This window comes from Lycium ferocissimum, chromosome 11 (assembly GCF_029784015.1).
Source record: "Lycium ferocissimum isolate CSIRO_LF1 chromosome 11, AGI_CSIRO_Lferr_CH_V1, whole genome shotgun sequence".
NCBI classification, from domain to species: domain Eukaryota; kingdom Viridiplantae; phylum Streptophyta; class Magnoliopsida; order Solanales; family Solanaceae; genus Lycium; species Lycium ferocissimum.
This window is the reverse complement of record NC_081352.1, coordinates 49,361,091-49,384,023: the sequence shown is the minus strand read 5'-3', so window position 1 is coordinate 49,384,023 and position 22,933 is coordinate 49,361,091. Positions and strand designations below refer to the sequence as shown.

At 36.9% G+C, this 22,933-nt stretch overlaps 1 protein-coding gene across 2 annotated transcripts; it reads right to left on the bottom strand.

The window, feature by feature from the left end:
• Nucleotides 1-300: 300 nt before the first annotated feature.
• Nucleotides 301-22,291, bottom strand: LOC132036264 (uncharacterized). 2 transcript variants are annotated; one of them, XM_059426560.1, is made up of 12 exons: nucleotides 21,577-22,288; nucleotides 21,470-21,541; nucleotides 20,603-20,663; nucleotides 19,352-19,515; nucleotides 19,159-19,250; nucleotides 18,941-19,012; nucleotides 18,214-18,320; nucleotides 17,843-17,898; nucleotides 15,798-15,957; nucleotides 3,461-3,541; nucleotides 2,204-2,503; nucleotides 301-1,447 (listed from the first exon to the last, which is right to left on the bottom strand). In XM_059426560.1, the coding sequence occupies exons 1-12, from the start codon at nucleotides 21,640-21,642 to the stop codon at nucleotides 570-572; spliced, it is 2,109 nt and encodes a 702-aa protein (XP_059282543.1). In that variant the 5' UTR covers nucleotides 21,643-22,288; the 3' UTR covers nucleotides 301-569. The 2 variants fall into 2 exon arrangements, with proteins under 2 accessions (XP_059282543.1, XP_059282544.1); XM_059426561.1 differs by lacking the exon at nucleotides 3,461-3,541 and having other exon boundaries at nucleotides 21,577-22,291.
• Between the last annotated feature and the right edge of the window lie 642 nt (nucleotides 22,292-22,933).

The window sequence follows — 22,933 nt, the reverse complement described above, 5'->3', positions numbered from 1 at the left end:
ATATATTAGAAGATTTACCTGAGCTTTTTTCCGTCCTTGTTATCATGCAAGCTTTTGTTCTAGCAATACCATTGGCTCATATAACTCACTTTATCCAATGTAGTTTTGATTTTTTTACCGCATGGGATAAAAGAAGTTAAAAATTAGACATCCTCTTCCAAAGGTCAAATTTTATTTCGAACCAATTGCAACAATAAATAACATTAGAAACAAGCTATAGATAACAAGAAAGGCGTGAATAACAAAAGAAAGTAATACTAGCTTAAAGCACGTTTTCCCTCATTTATATGATGTATAAATGTATAAATACACGTAATACTTCATTGAATTTAGTATGAAACAATGTCAATTGTAGCATGACCAAAATTATATCATTAACCACAAAATCTAACAGCACCATTAAGCAGGGAAGGCAATGTTAAATATCTGGAATTACGAGCAAAATCTGTAGCCCAATAATCTATAAGCTGCAAAACTGGTGGTAGATGTACAACAGAAAACCCTTTTCATTTTGCTCCCTAAGAACGCCCCCGGCCCCCGGAAAGTGAGGCCATCTCACAAGGCTTTGTTTAAATCAAAATCTTCACAGCTGCTGCAATATCACACAGCTCCTCCGTTGAAACCTTCTTCCACACTCCATCAATCATCAGGTGGCCTTTTGAACCTTCCAGAGGCACGTCGTTATGACCATTTTCGTCCGAGAGAAAATCGTTTTCAATCTCCATATTCTCCGCCCACTGATTATCACCAGGCTCCAGTGTCTTCCTCATTTTCTTCATATTAGGATCGTCCAAGCATTCGATCGCACGCTTGCATCCACAATTATGGGTTTCTGGGATTTCATTGTCTGATGATTTTGCACCTTCTGCTGAATCATCAACAAAATCAAGAATCGGAAGACGGCCAGTAGAACCAAATGCATGGGGCAGCATACCAATGGGGCATGCTTTCCATGTTTTTGCAACTACCCATTGGCTCCCAGTATCTGTTGTGTCCCTGTTATTGCCCTTTACAACTCGACGCATAATCAGTTCAAGCTTCTGTGCAGCTTGGCCAAGAGAATCTTCTTCTCTGGATAGTAGGAAGCTTTCTGAACTATTGGTGGAAGGATCTGAGTGAATAATCTCTGAATCAAACACACTCAGTGAACAGAGCTTATTTAACTTATGGATGAAAGAGTTCCTTCCCATCATCTGAGCAATGACAAGAGCAGACTTCATCAGCTGATTATTGTCGTGAGAGGACAAGAATAAACATTTACGTAATAGTTCTTGTAGTGTGGCTTCTGGAAGACAAAATTTTCTTGAGTCGTCTTCCCCATCAGCACCAAGATCATTATGGTTAAGAGGCTTTAGTGTCTTCAGGTTTGCAACTATCTGTTCACACAGGTAAGATAATTGTCCAATCAAAAGAGATTCATTTGCATTTCCTGAGAGGGCATTTGCACCTGACAATGATCCGTAAAAGAAATGAGTCAACGATGAACAGGAAATTAAGCTAAAATCCATTCCACTACATGAAGCAAATGAAAATCATAAAACTGAGAGAAATCTCATGGCAGATAGCATACAGGTGTGGATTGAAAAAAAAAAGAATAAGATAAAAGACATGTACAAGGAAACAGCAGGATTTGAAAGAACAGTTTACACTGCTTTAGATTGAGCAAATCCTCCCAGTAAGTGAAGCTAGAGAATATTTTCATGTTTTTGTGCCTTCCATTGTTAGATGGACCGGACATTCAAATACTGTAATATGACACAGACTATCACTAGTAGAAACAATTGCAAGCATAATAGTATGCGATAAATGATAATCCGCAAGCTTGCATTTCCAGTATCAATGAAAGCAAGAATTCCCCACAAATTAGGATTCAATTCAGAGCACTCTGTGCTCAATAAAACATTAAAGTCAGTTGAACTTTTCAGCATCCATGGCACAAAATTCTAAAAGGAATATCCAGTCAAAAGTATCTCTTATATCGCTCCTGGTAGCTATTTGACCAGTGTCCCTAATTAACTAATTGCCTACTAGATCAGGAATAATCACTATCTGTGTGTTTCTAGTCTCATATATTAACAAGTGGATCTTAAAACAGAGGCATTCATGATACGACAAGGCAACAACACCAAGCACAAAAATCATCGAAGTGAAGGAAAGTTGTTGTTGTGTTGAGTTTTTTTTTTTGCCAGAATACATCACTTACCAAGCTCATGCTTTGTGGCTTCCATAGTCTCAATCTTGTCTAGGGCTGCCCTGAGAAGAGTCAGAAGCAAATCCGGTTCTCTATTTGATAATTTCTTCAGGATTGGTTTCCAGTCATCATATGCACCATGCAAGTCTATAGTTTCATTGATTGTTAGAGCATTCTCCGAGTCCCCTGGCAAATTTGAGGAATCTACTGTCTGCAGCATGAGCTCCAAAAGTACAGATGCAACTTCTGAAGATGAGGAATTATATAATCGAAGAATGGCCTTCATAGCTCTAGTAATCTGTTTCTTAGAACCTGAGACAAATTTATTCTGGAAAAACTTAGGACATTCAGCATTCCAGATATGCTGATAGTAAAGCACTTCGGAACAGTATCACAGACAACATATACCCTTCAAAAAGCAAAATCCAGTGTTAAGCACCTTCATGAATTAAGAAATCATACACAACTTTGCAGAAAGTACCTCTATATCCTAATTACCATGTCAATGTCTACACGCTAGACAGAATTATGAAGCTATTAACAAACAACAGAAAAGATGCTAAATACTACTCCCTCCGTCCCATTTTATATGAGGGTGTTTGACTGGACACGAAGTTTAAGAAATAAAGGAAGACTTTAAACTTGTGGTCTAAAACAAACCATAGAAATTTGTGTGGCTAGAAATCATCTCAGTAAGGGTAAAAAGGTAAATTTAAAGTTGAATTGTTACTAAATATAGAAATGTGTCATTCTTTGGAACCGACTAAAAAGGAAAGAGTGTCATATAAATTGGGACGGAGGGAGTACAGTTTATGAAACCTTAAAAAGATCCCAAATGGTGGTGACTGATGACTGACTGGGCAACAACAGCAACATACCCAGTGAAATCCCACAAGTGTGGGGTCTGGGGAGGGTAAAATGTACGCAGACCTTACAACAACAACAACAACATACCCACTGACTGGGCAGCCCTGAAATATGCTGTGCGAGGATGAACACATAAATCTCAAAGGATACACTAGTTCACCTCACTCTTGTCTTCATTGAACTAACATGATAATGCTATCAGTGCATAGATTTGACATTGTGCCGATGCTTTAATAGTTGCAATGTTTTAATGTTCATCTTTCAGTAAATTGTTACAGGTCCTAAAGGTGGATGTAACAAATCACTGTCAAGCAAAGAAAGTCCTTAAGAAAACTTCATAAAGCAGATGCAGCAACTCTGCCAATGAACCATGGGGTTACAGATCTGAGACTGAATAATTACCAGAAGTTTTAGAATATGGTAGCTTCCCAGAAATGAAAGGGAGAAACTTATTTCTAGCACAAAGTTGCCCAAGTCTTATTCCTGTATAAGAGAACAAAAAAAAGTTGAAAAAAATCAGAAAATAGTAAATGTTGTATGACAGAGAAGAAAGCCAGAAAATTTGCACTAGTTATTTTTTCAAAATTGGATTAAAAAGAAAAAATAATCCCACCAAAAGGTGGTATTGGATGTCATAATTTCGTACAGAAAATACTTCCACTCCCTTTCTTTATTCTTGTCCTGCAATTATATCCTTTGGTTGTCATGTACTGATTACATTATCACCATTTTGAAGGGATGGATATTATGAAATGCAGCTTTTTCTGGATAAGCCTGTCATTAAATTAGCCTTCAAATCTTTTTTGAATTTCACATTAATTTAAATCTATTTTTGAATTTCACATTAATTTACTTATGGTGCCTGACATTCCTGTCAACTTTGATGACTTGATGTCCCTAGACCCCACTTGTGGAATTACACTGGGTATGTTGTTGTTTGACGACTTGATGTAATAGGCATGCTTTCTTTTTTTTGAACTTCACACCAATTTATATGCCCATTATTTAATAAACTACCTGAAAGGGTCCAGCTTAACAAAAAATGTCCCAAAACAAGAATGAGGCTTTCAAAAAACCTTTTCTTTTAGTAGTCTTCCTGAACTACGCGGGTCTGATTCTCACCATCTAGTGTGATACACAGGCAATCCTCATCGGGCTCGGGCCCACCTTTTAAAAAAAGAATAGTGTCTAGTCCTATAATGGTCCGTGTCTGGATATTCTTTGCCGATACAGCCTAAATTCTTCCAAAAATGACCACTTTGGTTTATTTTGTCCGGTTATTCTTTGCCAAGACATCCTAAATTCTTCCAAGGAAGCAAACAGTGGTTGTTTCGCAAAATGACCACTTTTGTCTGATCATCCTTTGTTTGCCAAGACAATCTAAATTCTTCTACGGAAATTAACAAGGTCGTTTTGCAAAACTGAACCCTTTTATCTGATCATCCTTTGCCAGGACAACCTAAATTCTTCCGCGGAAGGACGTTTTTGCAAAAACAAATTGAATACCTTTCATAATTTTGTCGTTATATGCATTTCTTTTACGGAAGTTAACAAGGGTCATTTTTGCAAAAAAAATGACCACTTTATCCTCTCCAAGTAAACCTCATTTTTTTTAAACATGCATGAAGTCTTTTTCCATTTGAGTCTAACTTTGGCATTTTTATTTATTCTTTAAGTCTTATGATCGAGAATTTTGCATCAACCAAGTCGAAAGAAGTCTTAATCTCGATTTTTTGTTTCTAAAAAAAAAAAAAAAGTCTTAATCTCGATTCTTCTTTTCCTAAATAGGTAAAAATGATGCCAATGGGAGAGAGATGTGATAAGAAGCCAAGAGTTGATGAACCCTCACAATTTATGATCACAGACACCGTTGCTCCGGGCTTGGTAGAACGACATGGGTCATTATAATCAGATTGAGATATTCGAACATCTGGCATTCCTCACAAATATTATGAGAATCAACCCTGACAGAGATTTAATTGAGGCTTTAATTCTGTTTTGGGACTCAATGTCTTCCACTTCAAAGATTTCGAGTTGACTCCTACATTGGAAGAATTAGGTGGTTCCATGGGATTAGGCAAGAACCTCCATAGTAAAACACTTCTAGCTCCAACGAATGTCAGAAGGAAACAAATTCTTGGAGCAAATGCACATCATCCATCCTCGTATGGCATGTTTGGATAATGGATGGGTTCATTTAGAGTTCTTGTATGAGAGATATGGAAAGAAAGAAGGATTTTTGAATTATGGGAAGCTACTCAAAATTGAACAACACCTCCCTACATGGAAAATCATAGGCAAGAAGCATTCATGGTATCTTTCTTGGGAACTATGGTTTTCCCCAGACGAGACAGAAAGATCAACATCTGTTTGTCTTGAATAGTCACATTACTGTTGGAGAGGAAAAGTTCAACCATCTTACCGATGATTCTGGCTGATATCTATTGTGCCTTGACCAAATGCCAAGAGGGTGAAGACTATTTTGAAGGTTGTAGCATTCTGTTACAAATGTGATTTCTAGAGCAACTATATTGCCATCATTTTATGGCAAGATTCGAATCTGATTGGAAGATCTATATTGCAAGTCATCAAGACATATGATGCTGAAATTTAAAGGCAATTTTACCCAAGGGTGTTTGGGGCTTAGAGAGAGTATCTTTTTACTTTGACTGCATTTCAAATTACATGCAATTGAACTATCATTGATCTCCTTCAGAAGGTGATCCACATGTCTTCTTATCGTCCATTTTTTATTTTAATAGGACTTAAGACTGTTTCAGCCATATATGCTATGCCAGCTAGGCCAGAGACAAATCGTGCCTGTGGCCGAGGACACGCGGGGTTCGTATGGAGGTGACATTAGAAGATCCATATTGAGAATCAGAAGCCCAAAAAATTTGGGGTGGTAATCGAATTCTAGGGTTGAATACTATGTTAGAGGATCGTGATCAGGAAGAAGTGGACCCCTTATACCTCTGTAATCAAGGCCCCCTCCTCAAGATCAGGCCCGAAGTATCCGTAAGAAAGCAATAGACAGAGAAGCGGAGGCGAGATGAAGCCCAGCTCAAAAGAAATAATTTGTCCACCATTCAAACCTTCAAACGCAGACTTTAACAAGCTAGAGAAAGAATTGAAGAGCAAGAAATAGAAATTGGCGAAGAAAGAGTCGAATCTACCGCATATAGAAGCTACGCTTCGGGGACAGGTTTAACTGGCAACAACTAGAGGACCGCAGACAGTAGAGCTCGTCGTATCTCGTCAGCAACAAGAATATGACAAAAGCATTCAAGCAGATTTTGATCAGGAGAGACCCTAATGGATCTGTGAGAGGGGAAGGTTGCGAGAGGATCTGGAGTTAGTTTCGACTCGTGAGCGATAGGAAGCCATGTGGATCACCTCTCCCCAAGGAGACCAATGGTAGTTCCACATTATCTGATGCAGTCAAAGTAAAAAAGATACTCTCTCCAAGCCCCAACACCCTTTGGTAAATTGCCTTTCAATTTCAGTGTCACACCCCTACCTGGGGGGGGGGGGGGGGGGGTGTGTGGCCGGCACCCGAAGGCCCGAGCGAACCAATCGTGATAACTGAACTCTTTAATATAAATCATAAGCTGACAAGGTCCACTAACATATATATGCATGACTGGAATCCTACGAGATGGAGTCATGATTTGGTACAGCAAATAGTAATAAGGAATGAAAAAGGGTGAAGGACTAAACATCCCCGTCTCCTTTAGACATCTTGAAATATTGACAAGTTTCTCAAAGCGACAGAATTATTCGGTCCACTTTGGAATTTCAATCACCACCCATATGCATTGAGACTCGTCGAGAGAAGGTAGACTTATGCGGTGGGACCGGCTAAGTAGTTGATAAGTTTGATGTGCTTCGTAATTTAAAGTAGTTTATCCGTGTTCGTACATCTAAATATCATAAGTACCCCATCACTACCCCCGATCCTCAAAATCATCATTTACGACCGAAAGTTGAAAGAAAAAAAATGTGTTGGCTAGGACAATGACTAGAATCCTACGAGATGGAGTCGCTGATTTGATCTGACAAATAGTAATAAGGAATGAAAAAAAGGTGAAGAACTAAACATCCTCCTCCTTTAGACATCTTAACGATATTGACAAGTTTCTCAAAGTCGACAGAATTCTATTCGGTAACCCAAGATCCCGACTTTGGAATTTCACTGGAATCACCACCCATGAAAGGCCTATTGAGACTCGTCGAGAAAGGTAGACTTATCTTGCAGTGGGACCGGCTAATTAGTTGATAAGTTTGATGTGCTTAAGGAATTTAAAGTAGTTTATTCGGTGTTCTGAACATCTAAATATCATAAGTACCCCATTACTACCCCTGATCCTGGAAATCATCATTTACAAGCTGCAAACTACTTAAGGAATTTAAAGTAGTTTATCCGGTGTTCTGCACATCTAAATATCATAAGTACCCCATCACTACCCCTGATCCTCAAAATCATCATTTACAAGCTGCAAAGTTGAAAGAAAAAAATGTGTTGCCAATAGGATAATGACTAGAATCCTACGAGATGGAGTCATGATTTGGTACAGCAAATAGTAATAAGGAATGAAAAAGGGTGAAGAACTAAACATCCCTGTCTCCTTTAGACATCTTAACGATATTGACAAGTTTCTCAAAGCGACGGAATTTATTCGGTAACCGGCATCCCGACTTTGGAATTTCACCGGAATCACCACCCACGAAAGGCCTATCGAGACTCGTCGAGAAAGGTAGACTTATCTTGCGCAGCCGGGACCGGCTAAGTAGTTGATAAGTTTGATGTGCTTAAGGAATTTAAAGTAGTTTATTCGGTATTCTGAACATCTAAATATCATAAGTACCCCATTACTACCCCTGATCCTGGAAATCATCATTTACAAGCTGCAAAGTTGAACGAAAAAAATGCGTTGCCAATAGGATAATGTGGAGGAACCGACAGAGACAAGGGAAGATGAAGGCCGGATACCCCCCCCCCCCCCCCCTCCCCCCCCCCAAAACCCAAATCTGTTTCAGACCTCAGATTTATACCGACACACGTGTGATAAGATACCTCCTTTCCAGTTATATATATTGAATTTTTATATATCTTGTTAGATTTTATTGTTGAGAAAGATATGGCCAGTATGTTGCAGACTTCAGCAAAGGACGGCTGAGGTAAGTTATGGCTGATCTATTATGATTTTTGTATAAATAGACGGTCGTGAGGGGCCAAATTGATATTGCTATGCTGTTGTGTGGCCCTGTATGGCTTGGGCCATTTGACAGGTTTTGGATAGTCCTATTTACAGAGGAAACTCTGCCGAAATTTTTGGAAATTCCAAGAGTTAGAATATCCCTCAACATTCGAGGACGAATGTTCTTAAGGGGGGAAGGATGTTACACCTCGAATTTTCGCACGTTAAAGTCGCATCATGAGTTAGTCGACGCAAGTTCAAAAGAAATTATCTTGAGGCTAAAAGGGATTGAGATTATTAATATAAATGGTTATAAGAGTCTATAAATAAGATTAGTAAGTGGCGGAAGGTTTGGACGGTGAATGAATCGAAGAAGCATGAGTTTCGTCAAAAGTCGGCAAGACAGTAACTTGTACTTTTGGGTGAGATTAGGAGTGCTTCACATGCTAAGCAAGTAATGATATGAATTATTTGTCGTATAATGGTCTCTTGTTAAGTTTGGAAGTCAAATGAGTTGTAATACGAAAGTCGATAAAGGGCATCACAAGTTAAGTTTGTAAATTTCACTGAAATTTGGGTCAGATGTCTCGGAGCTTTTCTCTCAATCTACTTGGAGTTACGGGGTGATCCACCTATCAAATTGAAGGTCTACGAGTCTAGTTTCCACAACATTTTACCGTTCGTCGATATGACGTCGGAGTAGAGAGATATTTGCATTTCCGTCCAAGGATGCAAACTGCCGCGGGAACAGTGAGCATAGTCGGTGGCTTAATTTTTGCATAACTTCACAAACGTTTACACTTGGAAATTGGGGAGAAAATCCCATGAATACCACTCTTATGAACTCATATAAATTCTTATGGATGAACTTGATTATTTGGGCTGTTTCTTGTGGTTTAAATGCATTTGTTGGAATAGGAGTAAGGGAGAAGAAAATGGTAGTTTTGTATGGAGGAATTGAACTACAAATGACACTAAGAACTTACGCCTGCAAGTTGTTCGGCGAAATGCCTCAATGAGTATTTCTATAAGCTATGAACTTGGAATTGATCTCAAATTGGTCGTATGATGTAGGTTATCGTTCGTAAGGTATTCGAGCACTCGTGGAACATGAAAAACTTCGTCGTTAAGGTATGTAGGACTTTTCTCTCCTTTCAAATGCGCTTTTTTGAGACGTTATCCCGTTAACTTGTGTCGGTCATATCCAAGAATGAACGAGCTAATCTCTACTTCCTATATGACTTGTATAAAAGAACTCTCTATGCTTCCATATTCCGTTTGGTTGTCATTTGAAAGGTCTTCAATTAAACATGTATCGAGGGTGTTCCAAAATGAGTAACCTTAATTCTCATGAATAGTACACATTGAAATACTTTCTCACATTCCTTATCCTTCTTGTTTACCCTTCTTGTTTACCGAGAGAAGTATAACGTTCATCGTGGTACTTTTCCCGTTAAAGTTGAGTTGATTTCGATCCCTAATGGTGAAGGTTATTTCGTTGATTTATATATGGCTTGTGTTGTAGTACTTTCCCGCACCTCGTATCTTTCTTGTCGATTGGAAAAAGGTTGTTCACTATGTTATTCTTCATGTTGAAGTTGAGCCAATGGTATTTTATTCAGTTGAGCCGATCTTTATCACTTATATAATCCTTATTGAAGTATATCTCCTATTCTCTACATGTGTTGTCTCTTGAATTGAAAAGATAAAGAACGTAGCGACAATAACGATAGTCGGGGGCTAATGATCACTCCGACTCTTTCTATGATGTCCCCTCTGAGGTCAGTCTTACATTGCATATATATAGACGAATTTCTTTCTTTACCGAGCCGTGTTGAAGGCGGCCGGGTAGGCACATAGCTGTGCATTGTCACTAATCAGTTGGGCAGAGATGATGCTATGATGATGAGCTCACCCCACAGAGGGATTTATTATTATATGATACGATGTGCCTCCACAGTGAGGGATGATTCTGCGAGCATACATTTACATTTATGTCGTGGTTATGGTTGCCCTCAGTGGCTTCGTTCAGAGTTTCAGGTTGTCTCTACATCTCTTCCCACGTTATCTGTATCTCTTATGCTTATGTTATGTTTATGCTTACCGCCCCCACATATTCGTACATATTTCGCATCGACGCTCACTTTTGTCTCGTGATCACGCCCACAGCATGTGTGACGAATCGCGTACCTTTTCACAAAGGGGTACCGCAGTTCATCGGATGTTCGCACTCCATTCTCCGAAGTTCCGGTCGCAGTCATTAAATAGGATGCATGCATGTATATACATATATCTAGATGGGGTTGGGTATGGCGGGGCCCTGTCCCAACTAGTTGTTGCAATTTAGTACTCTTAGAGGCTTACAGACTATCATTTAGTGTTGATGTGTTTTGTCGGCCAAGGAAAAAAACGCATTTGAATTCTAGTCATGCCAAGAAAAGGAGAGAAAAGCCCTACATACCTTAACGACGAAGTTTTCTACGTTCCACGAGTCCTCGAATACCTTACGAAGGATAACCTACATCATACGACCAATTTGGGATCAATTCCAAGTTCATAGCTTATGGAAATACTCATTGAGGCATTTCGTCGAACAACTTGTAGGCGTAAGTTCGTAGGGTCATTTGTAGTTCAATTCCTCCCTATAAAACTACCATTTTCTTCTCCCTTACTCCTATTCCTCGTTATCATTTCCATAATTCCAAGAAATGCATTTAAACCATAAGAAACAGCCCAAACAATCAAGTTCATCCATAAGAATTTATATGAGTTCATAAGAGTGGTATTCATGGGGATTTCCTGCCCAATTTCTAAGTCTAAACGTTTGCGAAGTTCAAGGAGATGCAAAGAAGGTTAAAACATGCCTCAAGTGATTTAGAACACTTCAAACTATAAATTACTTCAAGGCGAAGTTTTCATCCGAGAAGCAAAATAGTGAAGAAATCACGATTCCGTAATCGCCATGTTGTTCTTCATGTTAAAGTTGATTGATTTGCACTTGGATTGGTTAGGATTCATGGGGGATTTATTTGGAGAGTATATTAGGGTTTCCTTGGTCTTTGAAGATGAAGAAATGGAGATAAAATCGTGAAAACGGTGATATATATTCAAGGGCAAAAATTAAGCCACCGACTATGCTCACTGTTCTCGCGGCAGTTTGCATCCTTGGATGGAAAAGCAAATATCTCTCTACTCCAACGTCATATCGACGAACGGTAAAATGTTGTGAAAACTAGACTCGTAAACCTTCAATTTCATAGGTGAATCACCCCGTAACTCCAAGTAGATTGAGAGAAAAGCTCCGAGACATATGACCCAAATTTCAGTGAAATTTACAAACTTAACTTGCGATGCCCTTTGTCGACTTTCGTATTACAACTCATTTGACTTCCAAACTTAACAAGAGACCATTATACGATCCAAATAATTCATATCATTACTTGCTTAACATGTGAAGCACTCCTAATCTCACCCAAAAGTACAAGTTATCGTATTCCCAACTTGCCGACTTTTGACGAAACTCATGCTTCTTCGATTCATTCACCGTCCAAACCTTCCGCCACTTACTAATCTTATTTATAGACTCTTATAACCATTTATATTAATAAGCTCAATCCCTTTTAACTTCAAGATAATTTCTTTTGAACTTGCGTCGACTAACTCATGATGCGACTTTAACGTGCGAAAATCCGGGGTGTAACATTCAGCATCTTGTCCTGATGACTTGCAATATAGCTCTTTCAATTGGATTTGAATCTTGCCATAAAATGATGACGATATAGGTGTTCTGGGAACCATATTTGTAACAGAATGCTACAACCTTCAAATTAGTCTTCACCCTCTCGACATTTGGTCAAGGCACGATAGATATCAGCTAGATCACCGGGAAGATGGTGAAATTCTTCCTTTTCAACAGTACTATGACTATTCCAGTCAAACGAAGTTGATCTTTCTATCTCGTCTTGGAAAAACCATAATTCCCATGAATGCTACCATGAATGTTTCTCGCCTATGCTTTTCCCATGTAGCTTCGGTGTTTGTCCATTTTTTAGTAGCTTCCCATAATTCAAATATCCTTTTGTCTTTCCATATCTCTCATACAAGAACTCTAGATGAACTCATCCATTATCCAAACATGCCATAAGAGGATGAGTTGTGCATTTTCTCTAAGAATTTGTTTCCGCTGACATTCCTCGGAGCTAGAAGTGTTTTACTACGGAGGTTCTTGCCTAATCCCGTGAAACCACCTAATTCTTCCAATGTAGGATTCAACTCGAAATCGTTAAATCGGAAGACATTGAGTCCCAAAACGGAATTAAAGCCTCAATGAAATCTTAGTCAGGGTTGATTCTCATAATATTTGTGAAGAATGCCAAATGTTTGAATATCTCAGTCTAATTATAATGACCCACATCGTTCCACAAAGCCCAGTACAACAGTATCTGTGATTATAAACTATGGGGGTTCATCAACTTTTTTAACTCTCGGCCTCTTATCACATCTCTCCCATTGGCATCATTTTTCCCTACTTAGGAAAAGAACTCGAGATTTAGACTTATTTCGACTTGGTTGACACAAAATTCCCGATCCTTCGGGAAGACTTGAGAATAAATAAAGATGCCAAAGTTAGACTCAAACCGAAAAAGACTTCATGCATGTGAAAAAACGAGGTATACTTGGAGGATAAAGTGGTCATATTCTTTGTGAAAACAACCCATGTTAACTTCAGTAAAAGAATTTAGCTCGTCTTGACAAAGAACGATCGCATACAACGACAAAATAAACAAATGTAGTCATTTTTCTTAAAAAGATTCTTTTTTAACTTCCGTAGAAGCATTTAGATAGAGGATACAGATCAAATTGTAGAGTTACTAGGTTCTCTGTAAGTTTTTTCTTTTCTCTAGGTTACTAACTTTTTGGATTTTGCTAGCATACCTTAACGTTGAAGAATACATTACCAGTTTAGAAAAAAAAAAAAAAGATATCTTGGGAAGGAAGAACAGAATATTTCTTTCCCAAATGGAATGTGTTTTTAATATGGATAGGGCTGATTTTTGTCATGTGTCAATATGCTATTGGTTCTTTTTTTGTTGTTGATAAATAATACTCCTACCAAATTAAAATAGCGAGATGAAAATGTTAATTACTCAATATTTATTTATTAAAAACATTAACTAAGAAATCAAACTAAAAATAGATAGAACGTAATCTTTTTGGAAATTTTCTTTCTTTTGTAAATAAAATAAAAACAATGTGAATATTTTTGTTGTTTTCAATTTATCAAATAACCTACTTAAAAAAGAAATAAAAGCTAACATTCAAGATTAGACCTAAAAGAAATATTTAAACACTAAAAACAATGTAAAACTCAAGTTCGGTAAAGACTTAGGTGTTCACATCAGGAACATAACATTATGCAGATGGAGACCTTCTCTATCAAGAAGACATCTATGCAACTAAGGGGTTCATTTCAAAAAGTACCTTGGAGGAGAGTGGTGTGCAATAACTATGGTTCAACAAAATGGATCTTCATCCTGGGGCTGATCATCTACGGGAAACTGTTGGCAAGGGATAGACTAGCTAAGTTGGGGATTAATGAAGATATACAGTCAAAACTCTCTCTAATGGCAGCGTTTGTCCGAAAATTTCATGGCTGCTATAGTGAGGTGCTGCTATGTATGTATACTGACATTTGATGTTTAGATTTCATTTAGCTTTTATAAACAAAAGTACGCAAAAATATTATTTATTGTTTTTACTTTTTATGCTAGTATAAACGAAACCAAAAATACTTGTTAGTTTTAAAATCCCAATTGATTTAATATTTCATTAATTAAAAATTGAAAAGACTAATAAATTACTAAGAAATCCATAACTAGTTATACCATACCGATAAAGAATTAAAATCTAAGGAACATATGCATTTAAAATTAATTGAAAATTTAAATTTTCAAGTTTGATGTAAGAATTCTAAAATTGTAGATTTTTTCATAAATTCCAGTCTCTTAGTAATAATATAACTTTTGATCTGACGAAGATTTTTGTTCAAACTTTCAGCAAAAGGGGATTCAATAGCTTTCCCTTGAAGGCTGTGTCTAAGAGCTTAATAGTATAATTGAAGATCTTTAGATATTCGTACTTGAAATTTACTATGTAAATGACATTAGTGATGATTATCATAAATATTTTAATATTTTGTTTTATAGATAATATATTTCTTACAAAATATTATTACACAATATTTGAGTGTGGTTGTTATAGAGAAGTAATTTTACAAAGAGTGTACCGCTATAATGAATGTCATTGCTGTTATAGGCAGAATGCTGTTATAGAGAAGTAAAATATAACATAAAAAATCGGTTCCGAAGAAAATCAGACCGTTATAGTGAAATGCTGCTATAACGAATGGCAATTATAGAGAGGTTTGACCATAGTATATAGTATGTCCATTGTGTAACAGAGAGGAGGTAAGTATTGTTTTTTACTATGAGGTCTCTTCAGCTATATGGAAGAGTATTCTACAAGGCATCCCGTGGAATGGTAACATGAATTGACCTGCGCCATCACCTAGTGTAGAGGAAGAAGCTCGACAGCTGAGGTTTATAGAATATGCCTAGCAGTTACCATTTATCATATCTGGCAGGAAAGAAATGCAAGAGTCTTTCAGCAAAAGCAGAGGAGCATTGAAGTTGTGGTGAAACAAATTGTCCAAGATATTCACTGTCGAGGTGCTATGAGGATGAGATTGAAAAGGAAGTTAGATAGCATGAATTTCTTTTTTTGATGACTAGATAGCATGAATTTCTATCCTTAGTTGACGTGGTAGTATGATGTAATAGGAGTAAGTAGGTGTAGTGTGGACTGAAGCTTGTTGCGTAGTCCTCCTATTCTGATGTCTATTTTGTTTCCCCTTGAGTTGTACAAACTTCTCTTGGTAAATAGGATTTTTTTTTTTTTTGATATTTTGTAAATGAGAGATATGCAATTAAAATGTACCAAAATTGGGAAATCAATTCAAATAAACTAAAATTAAGCTAAACTTTGTCAACTTTAGGAAAAACTAGAACGGTGCAAAAATTAGGTGTTTCACATTATACACCCCTGTATAGCTAAGAACAGTTTATAAAATTCAGCAATCTGTTTAAAAGAGTCAACCATCTCAGCTTCTTAGCAAACATGATGCCTTACATTGTCTACCAACAGTCTTTTGAAGTGAAAAGGACCAAAGCTCAAATCCCACAACACAGCCATCTATACCACAATATATATTTAAAGTTAATTTTAGACCAGAAAAAAATAATTTAAAGTTAACATGAGTTATGGCAACTTAATTCTTTGAATTGCTGCAATGCTGCATTCTTACAGGGAAATTTTTGCACCAAACACAATTTATTTGTCATACCTACGGGTGATAACAGAACACTATAATGTAATTGAAATCTAGCAGATTTGCAATCAGATGCAAGAAAATTGATTAACGAGTAACATCAGTTGGCAAAAACACCACAATACAACAGGAGTAAGGAAAATTCACTCACGTTTTCCTGAAGTATGCAAACTGTTAGTCTGCTTCACTTTCAAACAGAAAGCCATCTCTAGCAGTTTATGTTTAATTTCGTTCCTCAGATTGGCAGTCGAATCCCTTCGGATCGCATTCTTTTGAGGTTCCCAATAATATGATTTCAACCAGTCAAGCGCCTGAAATTATTATCATTTTAGAATATAATCCAACTAAAACCTTCTGTTTTTCACATTTCAGATATGAGCATGACAAGAAGATTAAGCATTTAATAACATTTTTTGAGCAATACACATCGTCCTTTCTTTAATTACCAGCACGTGAATCAGATAACATTAGGCCTATTCATGGACCTGGGGGACCTGCAATCCCCATCAAATTCACCTGTGAAAAAATGTTTTGGACTATATGTTCAACCATATGGACCGGGCTTGGACAAAAAAAAAAAAATGAGCCCATAGAAAAAATTAAAATGAGATTTTTAAATCAATCAAATAGAACAGAAAAATTATGAATTAGTGCCTTTGGTCACTCTGATACTAAATTTGATCGCGTACTATAACTAGTCTTCATTTCCTTCCTTTGGTTTATTACTTATTCTCTCTTTTGTTCGATAGATACTCATGTAGCTGCAATTTGGTCCATGTTAATGTATAAAGGTTGTATGAAACAAAATTAATAATTGCTAGCTAGAGGCCTTTCAATGATCCAAAAAGATTGTAGAAGGCTCAAGACCTAGCCTGGGTCATGGACAGGCCTAAGGTCGCATGGTTACTAACTTACTAATACATTGCAATCAATTGCAAGGAGGGATTAGAAAGATTTACCTTTGATCTATGAAACTATCTTACTTCGTCAGAAAAAAAAAAAAAAAAAAAAAATTACCTTTGACCTAGTTATTCTAGCATTCCAACACTACTCCATGATGCCCGCTGCTATTTAGGTACAGGCGTACCACAAATCTGATGCAAGATCATATATCCTTCATCTTTTTAAAGTACTTGTGGTGCCCGGGCTAACTTATGTGCACCTTAACTAATTCCACTGGGTACCTACTACCTTCCACCAGCACAGATATCGAAGCTCTGTCCACCAAGGCCCGGATAGATGAAAAGAAATCACCTAGTTTTTTTTTTTTTTTAATTTGAACATGAGACTCATGGTTCTCAACCCACTTCATTGACCACTAGGCCACACCATTGGGTGCTATTTCCATCATCTTCTTTTGGTTCAAATGAATAAGAAGTTTCCTCCAATTTTATATTCCTTCACATGTAGTTGACTGGCAAAATCAACCTAAACAAGGCTAAATTAGGTCTCTGTTATATGTAGGTGATGTCTAAGAACTGAGAGCTCTAAGACATCACTGGAAGCTTCCCATTCTAGAACAGACCGAAAAAGTATACCACTGAAAAGTGGTTTATTCAGCTGAAGTGATTAACAAAAAGTGGTCCAACTCTTTAACCAAATAGTTCACTCTATCAGCTCCTAGTCCAAATTACATCACTGCATAATCCGTAGATCATTATAGAAACCACAATATTAAATGGAAATTAATGGGCACTATTCAAAAGGATCTCCATAGCAACACAATTCCTACCAGGTTTGTGATGTCTGTTTATTTAGTAAAGCTCAGGCTGAAAAGAGACCATCAAGAGTGGCATAAGCCTCACAGCTACATCTCTTTTTCTTTTCTGGATGGATGCCTCATTAGATACATCTACAGATTCCGGAAATCAATCATTTTTTGGTAACTATAGAATGAGAAAAATCTACTGTTGAAGCAGAAGATCTGCCACATGCTTGTTATCACCTGTCACTGACATTTCTAGGCCTTCTTGCTAAGAAAATATAAATTTGTGACTCCTCCAACTAGTTTTACCACTATTAACCATAATGAATCTCAGTATTCATACCAGAAAATTCATTATGAATACAACCATTAATCTTAAAAAGGAATGGAAGTTCAAGAGGAGTCACAGCTTCAAGTCTTCAACTTTAAGTAAAATTTAAGAGATATACACATTAAGCAAAAAAATCATAGAGCCTAAGGGAGACATCAACCTTGGTAGAGGCAAGACGGACCAACTGCAGTGAAGGAAGATCACGATGAGAGCCCTCTACATAGAAAAATTAACCAATGTTAAGAAATCAGCTTTTTCACATTAGCATTCAGTCAGAAAATCATAAGCCATAGCAAAACAAACATTGCTAACTGATGCAAAGATTAGGCAACACATGGTATAAGCTTCTCGGTTTCTTTAAGCCTACAGAAAATTCATAACATAAAGCGACATCTCGATAGCTATGTTACTTGATTACTCGCTCACAAAGGTTGTAACAGAAATTTACTCTGGTCAATACTATCTATAGCTACTTACATTAAACAATCAACAGCTGCCATATCAAAGTTGCAAATATGCATAAACACTCACCATGGCGAACATCAATGAGCATACGTGGAATGCCAATAGCATTTGCTGCCTCAGCAATTGAGATTACTGCCTTCTTTCGGGTCTTCTCAACAATGCCATTTACAAGCCTGGAAAAGTAGTTACCATTATCATGCTGATTTTGCTTGCTAAAAACGCAAACTCACCCACCCACAGCTGTTATCCTAAAGTTTCACCATTTAAATCACAGTACCCTCACAAATAAGAGGAAAAAGATGAAATGTCGAAAATGAATAAACTGAAGTGTAAAGAAGCGAATCTCAACCAACAGTCTCAGTGTTCATCCAATTGTGTTTCATCTTAAATTAAATAACGCTACCACGGACATTGGGAGAAGCATCACATGCTCAAAATTAAAGCAGATCAGCCGCAACAAGGAGGCTGTAGAAAAAATTGCAAATTGTGTCTTTTTTGTACTGTACAGAATGAAAGAATAGAAGATTTTTCATAACTATGAGAATGATGTCAATAGATAGTTTGGCAAATTTGATAGATGAATGTAGCTGAGCCGTACACTTAATCTTGTATATATACTTTTTGAGACCATCTTGGTGTGTATGAATAAAATAAATGTCTTTGACTTATACAAGTACAAAGAAATAAAGTGTAAATAACATCCCAACTTATGTGTAAGAATAAAATAAATGTCTTTGACTTATACAAGTACAAAGAAATAAAGTGTAAATAACATCACAACTTATTGATGTACCTCATAATTGCCATGCAATATAGCATAGAAAGCATTTCTTCTGACTGCAGAGCATTTCCGCCTAGGTCCTTCCTGCAAAATATTGGCAAGAAAAAGGTTCATTTTAAGAGTTCCAAGCAAACATAGAGGATAAATCAACATAGCAAATTAATAAATAATTGAATACCCCTTTGATTATCCACAAAAAAATGGTGATAAAAAAATCAATAAAGGATCACCTGAAAAAGGGATCTTTCTGTTGAATTTCTATAATTGAAGCTGTAACATCCACTGCGACAGGAAGGCATCCTCTGCTCCTCCAGGTCGATATCTAATATCCAAAAAAAAAAAAAAAAAAAGTATTCCATTCAATTTTATTGGAAGGAAAAAAAATATGGAAAAAAAGAATAAAGATTTTCTTTTGGTTGTTACCCTTTGAAGAGCAAAAGCAACAGATGGAGGAGAAGAAGAGAAAAGGGAATCTCGAATAGAGTTCCATTCATCCCAACTTATCCATGGCACCAACTTGAGACTTAGAGAGTTGCCTTCCACGGTGTCGTCGGCTGGTGGTTCGATAAACCCTAAAAGAGACTCCACTGTAGAGGTAGGGAAGTTAGAACAAGGTTTAAGGGTTTAACAGAAGAGACAGCCAGGGCCGGACTAGAGGACAGTTCTCAGGAGCAGTTCAGTTGCAGCGAATATTTGAGGAATAGTAGGAAAAGTAAATTGTTTAGGGGTTGATTTAAGATAGTTTTTTAGATATAAATAGTTTTAGTCCTTAAGTTTATCAATATTGAGCACACACACAGCGATAGTTACTTTTTTGAAATTGGCTTGTATGAAGCAAAGTGAGCTGTTTAAACTAAAGAAACTATTTAGACAGACATCTCTAGATTTATGAGTTAGCCCAATTTATACTAAAGACAAAATTTCTATTCATGCTAATTGTATCTACCATACCTTCCTTTTATCCTACTTTAAAATGATAGGATAAATCATCTAGACCTAAACAGGCTGTCTGAGTCCTCTGTAATGGTAATTCCAGCAGAAAATATATGGTCTTGAAAAGGAGAAAAATTACTGCCAGTTTTGGACTGTCCTTTTACATAAATTACAGTAATAAGAGCATTGAACACTAAAGGTTTCAACTAGACATTATAACAAAGTTTTGTTTTAAGTAACTGAAACTACAAGTTAACATTGCAATGTGCATTTGAACAAATATCCAACTGACCATATAAAATGAAGACTTGCTAATAGTTTCAGTTTGTTGGGAATGTTGAAAATAACGAGACAGAAAAGAAAATTATTTTTCCTCTTTTATCCAAAGAAGACAATTTCCTCCAAACAGAAAGCAATTGATTATTTCCTAATGGCAGTCTACAAAAAGGTAATTTAATAATTTTTAAGTTTTTTCTAATTAAAAAATTTAATGAAGAAATCAAACACAAAAAAGGACAAAATGCTAAGTTCTTGGTAGAGCATAAAAGAGCTGTTCTTTGCATGCGAATTGCTTTAGGACCAAAGAACAGCCCTGCTTTGAACAAAAGGTCACCATGAACATTATTTTTGCAGATATCATAGTGCTGGCTCATACAAGAGTCAAAGCATCACCAAATAGATTTGCTATCTTACATTAAATAAAGAGTCTAGCTTAGGTGCTAAGAGAGCAAACTTTTTTACCTCTAGGCTCGATGGCATCTGCTGTTGCTGGAGCCATGGTGAATATGTATGAAATGGACGCCTGTTTCATTGAAAACCAATCAGGGGTCTCTTATCACAATACCACCAACACACAAAAATTTTATGACCCAAATTAGTCCGAAATTTCAGATTATTACATCAAATTATAGTATAAGCATGAGAAATGGAAGACCTAGCCTTAACTACGACGCATCTACCACTATTTTTCTTAGATTAATGAGAACCATCAAGTCATTCCAATGAGAAAGAAAACATAGATGTAAAACAATTTTGTGAACAGAGACTAACAAAAAAAAAATTGTGAAATTGGTGTTGAAATATTTTTTTTCCTTTTTCTATATCCTTGATACTAATGAGACTTAGAAATAGCGTTGATCAAACAAATGACCAAGGAAAAAAAGAGGAAACAGACATCGCATCTAGAAAATGCTCAAATGATTCACTGAATACTGTAAATCCATAAACGTTTCACCTGATTCGCTCACAGATCTAAACTAGAAAAGCAAAAAATCCAAAATTCTAGCATTAACTTGCATCTAATTAGTATAAAGTTGGAGAGTAAAATCCAAATAACAGGAATAGGGTAGCCCGGTGCACTAAGCTCCCGCTATGCGCGGGGTTCGGGGAAGGGCCGGACCACAAGGGTCTATTGTACGCAGCCTTACCTTGCATTTTTGCAAGAGGCTGTTTCCACGGCTTGAACCCGTGACCTCCTGGTCACATGGCAGCAACTTTACCAGTTACGCCAAGGAACAGGAATAAACAAGAAAAAAAAAATGAAGAAGAAACATGAGATGGAAACAGAGAAACGTTGACTCCGTAGAGTGTGATTAGCAAGTGAAATACCTCTAAAGTTGAAGGATATCTCGATGGAGCAGAGCACAAAGAAAGCGAGTGAAAGTGCAATGTGAAAATCACAGGGAAGAGGAGTATATATAGATGGCCCGGTGATCGGTCTCTACCGTTCCTAGACCGGCTTTATTGACTGACGTCATCCATTTTATTTTTGGTTTTAACATACTTTTGATTCAACCGTAACCCACAAAAGTTCATTTAGTTGGTTCTCAATGTAAATCAACCAAGTGCATACCCTCCATGAACTGCTCATTCTACCAAAATGATCAATTTCTTCATTTGCTTTAGGACAATGATTTAACTTAGGCAGGCAAATAACAATGACTGTAATACTAATTTTCCTCTAAATTTAAAAATAGACTAGAACTCGTTACGCCCACGAGAAATCTAAACAGCTTCATATTATAATATCAAGGAAATCAAAGCCCCATATAGACATGAACTATCACATGAAGGAGCATTGAACATACAAGAACATCAATAGCAAGAATCACCAAGCCTTCTTTTAATCATTTAGAGGAAAGGCTCTTGTTTTGACCATTACTTGAAAAATATTATCAGCCATTTCTATTTAGACAGCTAATCCGAATCAACAACCCAACAGTCACTCACTATATTTTCCTGAAAATTAAACTAGTGTTGTATCTTACCAATCATAAAACAGATGTTCAACACCTGATTAAGCCCAACAATTTTCTCAAGACTTTCACTCAAATCTAACAGTAAATTAAAATCCTACTTTCTTAACAAGAGCAACAACAACATACCCAGTGTGATCCCACGAGTGGGGTCTGAGGAGGGTAGGGTGTACGTAGACCTTATTCCTAGGGCGAATTTAGGTTAAAAAGATGGGGCACATGAACCCATGGTCATTCCGGAAAAGTAATTATTTTAGGTAAATATTTTCTAGAATTGATCTAGTATTATCACCTGGTGGCTGATACCAATGCTCCAAAAGGGATGAATGGTGCACTTGGTTTGAATGCTAAGTTATTTAGCTAAAGGATCAGGGATCGACCCCCGCTTAGTACTTTCTTTTTTCTCCCATTTTAGTGGTGCACCCATGTCCTAGAAATTCTAGATTCGCCTCTGCTTATACTTACCTTTGTGGGGGTAGAGAGACGGTTTCGATAGACCCTCGGAAATAGTAAGGATAAACAACGTAAAAGAAACAAGAGTAGTACTACTGTTGTTGAAGAAAAAATGGTAATGGTAGAATAGTAATATTATTAATACTGGTAAGTAGAAGAGAGAGAGTAGATGAAAGTGTTGTAAACTAGAACCCTATATCGCCGGACGCTTTCTTAACAAGAGCAATAAAATTAAACTTTTAAGTGTAAATTAATCACTATTAAATCAAGCACAGGTTTTTGTAAGAACAGAGAAAAAAACATGAAACCAAACAAATATAATCAGGGAATGAAGAGAGTTAAATTGGTACACAGAGAAGAGAAG

What these genes read in the sequence shown, in the direction of transcription:
- LOC132036264 (XM_059426560.1), bottom strand. Translation starts at nt 21,642, where the DNA reads ATGTTAAAACCAAAAATAAAATGGATGACGTCAGTCAATAAAGCCGGT. An exon ending in TTGCTTTTGCTCTTCAAAGG is followed by an intron (nt 19,251 to 19,351) that starts GTAACAACCAAA and finishes TTTGGATATTAG; the next exon opens with ATATCGACCTGGAGGAGCAG. An exon ending in TCCGTCTTGCCTCTACCAAG is followed by an intron (nt 15,958 to 17,842) that starts GTTGATGTCTCC and finishes TAATAATTTCAG; the next exon opens with GCGCTTGACTGGTTGAAATC.